Genomic DNA, 12,279 nt, shown 5'->3' on the forward strand with positions numbered 1-12,279 from the left:
TGGATTTTATTTCAGAAGCCCAAATGCGGCTGATGTCGTTGGTTTCTCTCAATTCACACAATTAACAGCTGCTGTTTCACATAGTGGTGCCTGTTGTGTTGGCCATATACAACAGATCAGACACCATGCATATATTTTTGTGTATCTTCAACATTATTACTTATCTTGCAGCTTTACAATGAACATCGCTACTTTCCATGTAGTTAATGAGAACTTATGCTATTGAGTGTAGATAACCAGACATATAATTATATGACGAGTTTCTAATAGACGAGACTTTAAATTTTTTATTTTGTTTTGGATGGGTGCATATGGAAGAGTTCAGTAGTAGAAAACATTACTCCACTTTGAATCCTAAATATGGAGATAAGACTATATGAAAATTACTTTTGTGTCTTGGCTTGCATTTGTACAAATTACTGTTGAAGTGTGACTAGTTTTAATTATCACCAATCAAAACTGTGAAGAAGTAAATGTACTGGGAACTGAGCATAAGAATTGTAAGGCCCTTAGGGAGGTGTCTGCAAGATGTGTGGTTATCTGCTTCACACAATCTTCGTACTGCTCACTTCTGCTGAATAAATACCTTATTTACTTTCAATGTGCTGTCGTAGAAGGTAGTTACATAATAGAGCAAGTTAAAAAATATGCAGAATAAGCCAGCACTCTTCTTTTTAGAGATTAGTTTGTAAATGTGATACATGCCAACTAACATTTTATTTTAGTTAAGTGGAAAATATCTTGGTACATCAGAAAAAGTTTGAATCTTACAATAGCACAGATAAAATCCAACTATGAGCAAAGTACAGCAGAATGTTTTGAGGAGGTAACAATATTTCAGTAACATGAAAGCAACTTCAGAGCGTTATGCCTTTGCTTTGTTCATTTATTTGGCCACTTGGCCAGTCTTTTAGGATTCTTGTGGGTTTTATGTGATAAAAAAATACCAAGAATATCATCATCAAAATACTTTATTGGTTTGAAATACTTATATCACCACATTTAGAGTAATTATTTGTTATAAGACGTTTGTGTTACTTCTCTGTCAATCTGAAAAATATTCGTGAAATTCAATATTTCAATTAGGCTTCAGTTCCTACTCTGACTATCTTCTAACTCCTCTGTGGGCATAAAATGGTGTTGTGCGAGGTTCATTAAAAATATAGGCTCTTGTGCTGTTAATTTGATTTTATACTTCAGTTACTGACCCAGCTCTCTTGAATACGTTTATTGGTCATGTGCAACTTTTAGAAGGAGGCATAAATCTTTAGCACTCCTTTGCATTCTTGCCAAAAACCTTCTGCCATTTGATTGTTTGTACTGTATTTTTATTTCAAATGTGAACATTAATGCAGTTATTTTAAGCCATTTGAACATTTGACTGTGAAAAGTAGTAAGAGTGTAAATGGATAATCAGATATTGCTGCTCCCAATAAAAAATATGTACACTCAGATGAAATTACAAAATTATTATTTCTTTACTCATGCTTTATAATTTTTATTGATCTTTAACAGATCATTAATATTTTATTTCTCTGATATTTGAACAGGAATCCACTAGCTCAGATGGAAGAAGAAAAACGAGAACATGAAGCAAAAATGAAGAAGATGGAAATAGAGATGGAACAAGTGTTTGAAATGAAAGTAAAAGAAAAGAAGCAGAAGCTTAAGGACTCAGAAGCAGAGGTATGTGCCGCTACTACCTTTCTGATACCACACAATCACTGTCTTCATTCTTCCATTTCCCTTACTCTTTTTGGTCTCCAGCAGGATGCCTTTTTATATTGTTGGTTGTTAACAGTTGATACTAATTATGTGATGCACTCATTTCATTCCTGAAGATAAATGCACAAATGATTGTCAGTATAATGGAAAATGTATACAAATACAAGCATCTTTCTTAAATTGTAATCGCCCTCTTCAACACTCAGTGACTCTTTGCTGGAATTTCATGCTGTTATTTACTACTATCTAATTCCTTTGTGCCAGGATCACACAGATTACTGTACACTTAGTGAGGAATTCCTTCTTTTGATTGTTGTAGCATCCAGTACAGTTATTTCAGTTAAAGTGCAATTACATACTTGTTCGAGCAGTTGGTAAATTGTGGTGACATTGGGGACATCTTTCTTTAAGTAGTGGAAGATAATTTGATGCATAATTGGATGAAGTGAGATTATTGAAGACTGTCAGTATTGTTAGATTAAGAATCTGAAGCATGAGAAAGTGATGACATGGACAGAAATCAAACCTCACTAACTGGACCTGATAGTTACAGGAGAAGGTGCTTAAAAAGTTGTTCACAACTGTTATGACTGAAGTGATTCTGGAATACACCCAACATTTGAAACTACTAACAGTCCTTCACTTTGGCACATAATCTCAACAATTTCTTTGTACCATTGTGGACTTATTGTATGTAGCTGCTCTTTCCAGTTATGGTGTCACTTGGTGATAGAGGTCTGTTAAGACACACTCTTACTATGTTTGTCCAATACCATTAATCTTTAGACTGGTCAACTGTTAAATTCAATAGCATGTACCTTACGCAATTAATAATTTTGGTTGGGTATTCTTTCAGGAATGGTTCTGATCTGGGCTATGAGGACTAAAGATAAAAAGTCATGAATAAGATAACTAACTTGTGTTTTTATTATTGAGAAACAACTATCAAAAACTGCACCTTAACAGCAAATAATTGTACTGAGCAGTGTGCTAATTTATTCAAAATGAGGCATTCCACAATAAGTGTATGTGTTCTATGTGATCCTGGTGCAGATGAGTTTCAAATTATAGCAAATATTAAATTGTAGTAAACCTAAAATGTATGAAGAATCCATCCGTGATTGTGCTCATCCATGACTCCTGAGCAACTGCAACAACAACAACAACAACAACAACAACAACAATAATAATAATAATAATAATAATAATAATAACAATAACAACTGGTGCAGGGAGCACCTGACCCAGCCAGCCCACAACCCACTCAACAAGCAAAAGATTTGTCTTGCCTGTTCTCCTCATCAACCAGATGTTGCTTCATAATGTACCACAAGTTTTGAAATTGATAGTGATAGCTAGCCAGATGACCAAATGAATAATAATTATCAAAATTTGATTAAACGAAGGTTTGAGGATTAAGGATCTTCATACAGTTCAAACTCACTTGATTTGTTACTAAGTTATCATCAATTGCTGTTCTTTTGTTTACATATGTTTAACGAGCAGTGAGGCTGGACTGTGGTATTCGTAAGGTCCATGATAACAGTTTTACTTAAAGCTACTCTCATGGTTAATTATGGAGAGGCAGAGTTGCTTGGTTGAGACTATAATCATGCCTGATAGCATGTTGTGGTGGTTGGTAGCAGGTTACTGTGGGAGGAGTCGAAAGGATGTTATGCTTATCCAGGGGTGTGACAATAAAAGTTGTAGTCTTGCCATCACAGCTGATTAATTCTTCTGTTGCACATTGCATCTGATATGTGCGTCGGCACACTGCAACTGCCTTCAGATCTTTAGTGTGCCGACACCTCCCTATGATAAGTAGGATTGTAATGTGACATGGAGGAACAAATACTAACAATGTAGGAAAAGACAGATAGCTACTTACCGTAAAGATAACATGCTAAGTAGCAGACAGGCACAATTAAGATACTTACACATAAACTTTCAGCCACAGCCATCTTCAGAAAAAGAGAAACTCAAACCATTCATTCACACAAGCTAGCACACCTCACACATGACTGCCAGCTTCGACAGCTCGGGCTTCAATACCAGCACTGTGCCGAGTTGCCAGAGTTAGTGGTCATGTGTGTGTGAGGTGTGCTAGCTTGTGGGAATGAATGGTTTGAGTTTCTCTTTTTCTAACGAAGGCTTTGGTCCGAAAGCTTATGCTTAAGCATCTTTTAATTGTGCCTGTCTGCAACTTAGCGCGTTATCTTTACGGTAAGTAGCAATCTTATCTTTTCCTACATTGTTGATATTTCTACCTGGAGTTTCCACTGTTTGATAGAGGAATGAGCATTAGATATTGGTCTTATTAATTAAGTATCCAACTTAAATCAGTTAATTACACATAATTGTGCAATTCAGAACATCTAGTAGACTCCTTAAATTGCCCCGTACATTGCTAGCACACCATAGAGATTGAGATTGGTAACATGTAGTGTCCTGCATAAGATACCACACCTGCGATCCGGACTCGTGGCTGTACGATGCGCCACAGAAGTCGCAAGGTCTCTACTCTAGGATGCACATGCAGCCTCTCCGTAGTGCACTCTACTGGCCAGCCAATGGCTTATAGAATCAAGTCCAGCCGGCTTCGCTGTCAGTCTCTACATTCAGCCTATATGTGTCAGACTAGTAGAGCAGCCAGTCTGTGGCAATTATTTTCCTTCACCAATATTCGTGAAGTAATAAAGTGTTGTGTTATTTATTACCTGTGTGTCTTGTAGCCAGACTGTAACATCTTTAGTTGATTAAATATAATTTATTGAAGAAATCAGGGACTGCCAGCTTGCAGGTCTTTCTTGCAGAACGATGCCAGAATGAGCAGTTAGGTGGAAGGATACTAAGTTTCCTGACAGCACCCAGTTGCTTCTGCAGTCTCTTGCTCTACATTGCAATGTCCTGACAACAAAGGCGAAGCTTACTATTGGTATATGTGATAACCAATGCCAAGTGTTCGAAGAAACATTCAGTGAAAGATTTTGAGCAAAGGCTATAAAGCAGTTGATTAGTGATATGTATGCTGTGTCAGTCACACATATTAAATCAGTTATTCCACTCTTTTGCTCACCAGTAGTTATTTGCTCTTTGTTGTGATGCTGCTGATATGTGTGTTTCTTGCATTACGTTCTCAAGGGCTCATGCAGGCTGCATGTTTCAGTCAAGAATGACTGATAAGTAATGACGTGAACAAAGTCTCCATGTGGACCAACTCATCCCTGCATTCCACCTTGACGCATGTAATACACCTGTAAGCTCACGACAGGCGCACGTTAAGAGAATGTAATGACTGTCTAGTTGTGAAGCATTGCTTCCTCTGTAAATCTACATGTGTGCAGGAAAGGGGGGGGGGAGATGTTTCGTTTTGTTCAGTCACATTTTATTTAAATATGTTCACCTGTTTCACAATTGCTAGATCCCAATCAGATGTTTAACGTACCTGGTTCTCATATGCTCATTTATCTACTCTATGTGCTTGCTTCTGAGTTTCCAAAATAAATCCTTCTATGTTTATAACTGTGTGTTGTTGCTATGTTTGTTGAGAGGTGGGAGTAGCCTTGTACCCACAGTGCCAGTGACAATTATCACTGATATACGGAACACGTCACAAGTGCCTGCAAATAGGAGATGTAGTTTCAATAGCTGATACAAATGTAATCTGGAAAGTTTTGAAGTTATAAACAAAAGTAGCAGCTTATGATATTAACCCTTTACAGACGTGGTCTCTGCATTCCTTGCTGACCACGGTTTTACAGTCATTGTACAGCTTGCCTAATGCTACTACCTGTGGTGAGAGATGGCATTCTTGCGACTACGAAATACTTATCATCCCATTTTAAGAAAACTATTTGATGAAAAAAGGTTAATTTTAGCTCATACATTGCTGTGAATAAAATGTAGATAAGATATTGAAAATTTATTTAAAATTGAGATCAGAATGAGACCTAATTTCATTCTCAAGATACTGTTTCTTATATTTACAATGTAGGGAAAGATAGATCGCTGCTTACCATAAAGGTAACACAAGAAGTTGCAGACAGGCACAATTAAAAGAGACTTACACATAAGCTTTTTGCCTCAGCCTTCATCAGGAAAAGAGAAACAAACACTATTCATTCACACAAGCAATCCCACCTCGTGCACATGATTTTGGCCTGAGCTGCCGGAGTTGGCGGTCCTGTATTGTGAGACGTTCTATATTGTGTGAATGAATGGTGTGTGTTTCTCTTTTTCCAACAAAGGTTGTGGTCAAAAGCTTATGTGTAAGTGTCTTTTAATTGTGCCTGCCTGCAGCTTAGATTGCTATTTACTGTAAAGTAACATGCTATCATCTCCTACATTGTTGATATTGCTACCTGGGGTTTTTTGTTTTTTATATTTGGCGGAGACTTGTGTACGGCATACCTAATTCTGTCCCTGTGCATTGGGAATCCTGTGGTCATAACAATTGTCACATTTCATAAATGGTTCAGGACATCAAAATGAGGTTTTAAGCAAATGATAGTATGTAAGAAGGCACATATGCTGTGTTATAAATATTCAAAACTTTTTTATTCACTGAGATATGGAAGTAACTTGTGTGCAGCAGTGAGAGGGGTCTGCAGAATGGGATGCATAAACATGTGAATAGTGCTTAAGGCTAGCCCTGAAGCCTCATTTAAACACATTCTCAGACCCAGGGAGCAATGGAGCATGACATGTTAACTCCTCCATAGCAGTCAATGGGTTAACAAGTGCATAACATCTTCATTCCTCATTCATCGCCCCAGGTGAGGTTGATTAACTTAACAGTCCGGAGTGAATGAGTAGAGATTTTTCACATGTTGAAGTTTTGAGATTTATCATCACTTAGCTGTGGTGGACTTTTATGCTAGTTCAGCTGCACTATTAAGCAAGCGTAGGCTGTTACCAGTTTGTCACTTGCTGTATACCCAAAAGATTGCCTTCAAAGAAAATTATTTTGTAAAAAATGGATTAAATCTCTCTTTGCTTTTCCACTTTTCAAAGCACAACACAAAAAATAACAACTAGTAAATAGTCTGTTTAGACTTGTATAATCAGAAGATACGTTTGTATTGCAACTATAAATGTGTATAAATGTCTAGACCATAGAAGCACAGTGCACATTGCCTACTGTAAATTATCAGTAATAAAGTAAAAGGAGTGAAATGTTATCTACAATTTATACACCAATCAGTTTGCTGTTCCAAGAGTCACAAGACAGGAAATGGAGGAAGTAATTAAGAAGGGAGCGAGACACGCTTGTCGGCTATCCACCATGTTAGTTAATTTGTCATTGAGTTAGTAGTAAAGTAAGCTAAAGAGATTAACAAGAAATGAAGCATGCAGAGCATAAACTTGGAAAGGGAAGTAAAGTACAAGGAGAAAAAATAAGAACTTTGGAGTTTGCCAGTGATTATATTTCCCTCAGAGAGCAAAGGACTTGGAAGAGATGTTGATAAGAATGAATAGTGATGAACAACAATAAAAGTAAAACAAATACTTGGAATTAAGTTAGTGATGCTAGGGCAATTACACTCCTGGAAATTGAAATAAGAACACCGTGAATTCATTGTCCCAGGAAGGTGAAACTTTATTGACACATTCCTGGGGTCAGATACATCACATGATCACACTGACAGAACCACAGGCACATAGACACAGACAACAGAGCATGCACAATGTCGCCACTAGTACAGTGTATATCCACCTTTCACAGCAATGCAGGCTGCTATTCTCCCATGGAGACAATCGTAGAGATGCTGGATGTAGTCCTGTGGAACGGCTTGCCATGCCATTTCCACCTGGCGCCTCAGTTGGACCAGCGTTCGTGCTGGACGTGCAGACAGCGAGAGACGACGCTTCATCCAGTCCCAAACATGCTCAATGGGGGACAGATCCGGAGATCTTGCTGGCCAGGGTAGTTGACTTACACCTTCTAGAGCACGTTGGGTGGCACGGGATACATGCGGACGTGCATTGTCCTGTTGGAACAGCAAGTTCCCTTGCCGGTCTAGGAATGGTAGAACGATGGGTTCGATGACGGTTTGGATGTACCGTGCACTATTCAGTGTCCCCTCGATGATCACCAGTGGTGTACGGCCAGTGTAGGAGATCGCTCCCCACACCATGATGCCGGGTGTTGGCCCTGTGTGCCTCGGTCGTATGCAGTTCTGATTGTGGCGCTCACCTGCACGGCGCCAAACAGGCATACGACCATCATTGGCACCAAGGCAGAAGCGACTCTCATCGCTGAAGACGACACGTCTCCATTCGTCCCTCCATTCACGCCTGTCGCGACACCACTGGAGGCGGGCTGCACGATGTTGGGGCGTGAGTGGAAGACGGCCTAACGGTGTGCGGGACCGTAGCCCAGCTTCATGGAGACGGTTGCGAATGGTCCTCGCCGATACCCCAGGAGCAACAGTGTCCCTAATTTGCTGGGAAGTGGCGGTGCGGTCCCCTACGGCACTGCGTAGGATCCTACGGTCTTGGTGTGCATCCGTGCGTCGCTGCGGTCCGGTCCCAGGTCGACGGGCACGTGCACCTTCCGCCGACCACTGGCGACAACATCGATGTACTGTGGAGACCTCACGCCCCACGTGTTGAGCAATTCGGCGGTACGTCCACCCGGCCTCCCGCATGCCCACTATACGCCCTCGCTCAAAGTCCGTCAACTGCACATACGGTTCACGTCCACGCTGTCGCGGCATGCTACCAGTGTTAAAGACTGCGATGGAGCTCCGTATGCCACGGCAAACTGGCTGACACTGACGGCGGTGGTGCACAAATGCTGCGCAGCTAGCGCCATTCGACGGCCAACACCGCGGTTCCTGGTGTGTCCGCTGTGCCGTGCGTGTGATCATTGCTTGTACAGCCCTCTCGCAGTGTCCGGAGCAAGTATGGTGGGTCTGACACACCGGTGTCAATGTGTTCTTTTTTCCATTTCCAGGAGTGTAGATTAAGAAATGAGACACTGAAAGCAGTCGATGAGTTTTGCCATTTGGACACCATAATAATACCATAAGTGAAAGAATTCTTTACTTGTTTTCCTGTGTCCTCTATCCAGCCAGTGGCACCAGTGGCGTGTGGTTCTCCAAAGTGCTTGCAATTGTGTATCAGAGGGACAAGGCAACCCGTCTGGTACTTACCTAAGTGGATGTGGGAAACCATCTAGAAACCACATCCAGGCTGCCCGACACACTTGCCCTTGTCACTAATCTGAGAGACGAATTCAGTATTGGTCCCGCACACCTCCCCGTGTTCCATAAGCAGGCACTTTAATTTGCTTGTCTGTATGCAAAAAGTTAGAAGGATAGAAAATATAAACTAATAACAATAAGAAAATACTTCCGGAAAGAAAAATAAGTTCACAAAAACTACAAATTTGTGTTAGGAAACATACCTTGGAAGTACTTGTCTGAAGTGAAATGTGAATGAGCTGAATCATATTGGGGGGGGGGGGGGGGGATCAAATTTCTTGCACAGCTTGACTAAAAGAAGGGATAAGTTGATATGACACATCCTGTAGTGCCAAGGCACAGTTAGTTTAGCAATGGAGAATACTGTGGGGGTAAAAATAGTAAAGAGAAAGCAAGGTTTGATAACAGTAAGAAGGTTCAGTTGGATGTAGAGTGCAACACTAACACAGACAGAGACAGACTTGTACAGGATAGACAAGTGTGGAGAGCTCTATCATATTAGTCTTCAGATTGAACATCGCAGCAATCATCCAACAACAACCAAAAAGTCGGAGCTTTCTTAGTGCTGATCCAAAGGCCAAAATAAGGAGAGAAAAAAAAAAGAAATAATAAATGTCAAACACATCAAAATACTTATGCACTCAGTGCAGCACCTGAACCACAATGGCTCTTGTGTGTGTGTGTGTGTGTGTGTGTGTGTGTGGTTGCAATCGAAGTGTTAATAGAATAATGTGAGATGGCATTGTCTAACTAGAGTAATGCTCTTTTGTGTGTGTGTGTGTGTGTGTGTGTGTGTGTGTGTGTGTGTGTGTGTGGTTGCAATCGAAGTGTTAATAGAATAATGTGAGATGGCATTGTCTAACTAGAGTAATCCTTTTTCTGTGATTTAGATGTCTTTGTCACGTTCAGTTGAGTCAACGTAGCTTACTTGGTTGCTATGAAGCTCACATTTTTGGGTCTCGCATAGCTTATATGTTTACAAAGTGAATCTGCTTCATGTTTGATCATTTATGAAATCTTAAAGAAAAAGAGAGCTGAGTTATTTGTAGAAATAGTCTTAGTTTCATTTGTTTAGATCATGCATAGATAGCGTGAAAATTGCCAGTTCATCCATTATACTTACCTGCAGGCATTCCGCATATGTGAATGGCGTAATTTCAGTGTGTAATTGTGGTGTAATTCTTTCTCAGTAGCCACAGTGAATGGAAATACAATCATGTAGTAGTAATTTCTCAGATTTTTAATATTGCCGCTGCTTTTCCATTTTGGCCAACTGGGGACCACATGAGAATTTCAGTTCCTTCTTTTTTGTTCCTCCGATCGTCTTTAATCTCTTAAACATGGTTTTTCTTTTCAGACCTGTCAAAACCAGTTCTCTTGGGATCCATCTTAATTTAATACCTTCCTTCTGAAGATATCTTTTTGCTGCTTCTTTGCTTTTATATTGTTATTCATCCTGTTGAAATGCCCAAAACAGTCATCCTTCTTTCTGTTATAATAGTTTCTGTTGTTTTTTTTTTCCTGTATTTCATCAGTGGGCATGCCATTTTTCATAACACAAGCAGATGTGCGACGCAATTTGTACACATATAAAGTATAGCTGTCTTTATGTTAGCAAAATTAATATGGATGAGCAAAATCACAGTTTAAATTTAACTAAGCTATGATAAAATAAACGTACATTACATCTTAAAAAAAAAAAAACAGTATATTATATGAGCTAAATCACTGTTTAATAAAACAATAATAAAATAAACTTTTCATTATATAACTCTGTTGCCACACACAATTGTTACCCTACAGTAGAAACCCACTCAAAACATTAAAAAGTGCAGTACATCAGATCCATGCCAACCGCTTATTTGTTCGCTAATTACACCATACATAACTGCGTCTTTGTGAGAGTGTGCTGCTAGCTCAGAATCGGGGTCATTTTCTTGCACAGATCATAAATTTTTTTCTCACCTAGCCCACTGTTTATTTTATATTACTGCTGCTCACCTGGACATATGACAACACAACTCATTAAGGTGTTAGCTGAAGCAATAATGGAAGAATTGGTATGGGCTCACGATTTTAAAATAACGGTGGAATGGTACAAGACAATTGACAGGTTAATTTCCCAGTCTCTGTGCTTCTTACTGAACCTACAATTTTTGTCAAGACTCTTCTCTTCGATATTTACAGTTAATCTAATTTATAAATCAGTACTTGTGTAGGTGCATTCTGATTTCACTACCATGTTGGAATACTTTAGTACTGTAGTTCTTGATGTGGACTTTGTATTATAAATGTTTTTTGTTGTTCTATGTCCCTTTCCATTCTATGAATTGTTTCATTTATGGCAGATTTTCCAAGGCCCCCCCCCCTTTTTTTAAATTCCCTCTCATAAATGCTTGAGCTATCTTACCTTTGCTATTTGACTACTGTCGATCCGTCTAAATATTTTAGGGCATTTTATATGTTTTTGACAGCAGAGATTTTTAAAGCTGCTCTACTGACTGACTTTTATTTCTGCATCTGTTGGATTTTCAGATAGCACAGCAAAATAAACTGCAAATGGCAGGCTGTTTACTTAAGTACGTAGTTTCTGTCTTCAGAGTTTAAATGGTGATACGTGACACACTCTTAATTTCACCCACAAACTTTACTTTTGAGACTTTATCTGCAAGTAGCCTTTCTTATGAAGAGTATCTATTAGGGCAACTTTCTATTTTTTTGGAATATTTTATGTTTTCTGTGTTTCTTCAAAAACTATTTGCAGGTCTTTTATAATCATTGTTTATGACCATTACAGAAGTGATTGTAGCTGTTGTGGAATCTTTCGACTGATTTTCTTGTTTTTGAGAGTTTAAATTATTTTTGTGATTTCTGTAGTGTTTGGTAGCATATCTTCCTCTTCCTTCTCACAAAAATCTGAAAATCCTAATTTATGAGTTGGATCTGGGCAGTTTAACAGTTCATCAAACTATTTTGCAAGTATTTCAAAATTTTCAGTGTTTATTGTTGAAAGTCTGACAAAAATCTCTGGAATAATTTTTAAGTATTCTTGCATTTTAACAACTCGTGAATTTTCAGATGAAATTTTGATTTTTCTATGTTATCAAAGATGTTTCTTTTCTTTGTTGTTTTAATTGCACATAATGTTCAGTGTTTCCAGAACTTTCCAGTTATTCCTGATATTTCTTTTACTGCTTTTCCACTTTCTTGATTCCAGTATATTGTATTTTTATTTCCAGCTAAATCGTTGTTGTTGTTCCTTCTGTATTAATATTCTTCAATTTATTCCTTGATAAATCTGTTTGTGAAGAATTTTAAATAATGTAGGATTGAAGGTAATGACTGA

General features: G+C 38.8%; 1 protein-coding gene across 1 annotated transcript in view; it reads left to right on the forward strand.

Moving 5' to 3' along the window:
- LOC124797870 (protein peanut) overlaps positions 1-12,279 on the forward strand; it is a 161,031-nt gene that overhangs the window by 131,905 nt on the left and 16,847 nt on the right. The window contains exon 6 of the mRNA XM_047260958.1: positions 1,551-1,686. Within this exon, the coding sequence (XP_047116914.1) occupies positions 1,551-1,686 (136 nt within the window). The remainder of the gene's footprint in view (positions 1-1,550; positions 1,687-12,279) is intronic.

Source organism: Schistocerca piceifrons, chromosome 5, assembly GCF_021461385.2.
Source record: "Schistocerca piceifrons isolate TAMUIC-IGC-003096 chromosome 5, iqSchPice1.1, whole genome shotgun sequence".
In the NCBI taxonomy this organism is placed as follows: domain Eukaryota; kingdom Metazoa; phylum Arthropoda; class Insecta; order Orthoptera; family Acrididae; genus Schistocerca; species Schistocerca piceifrons.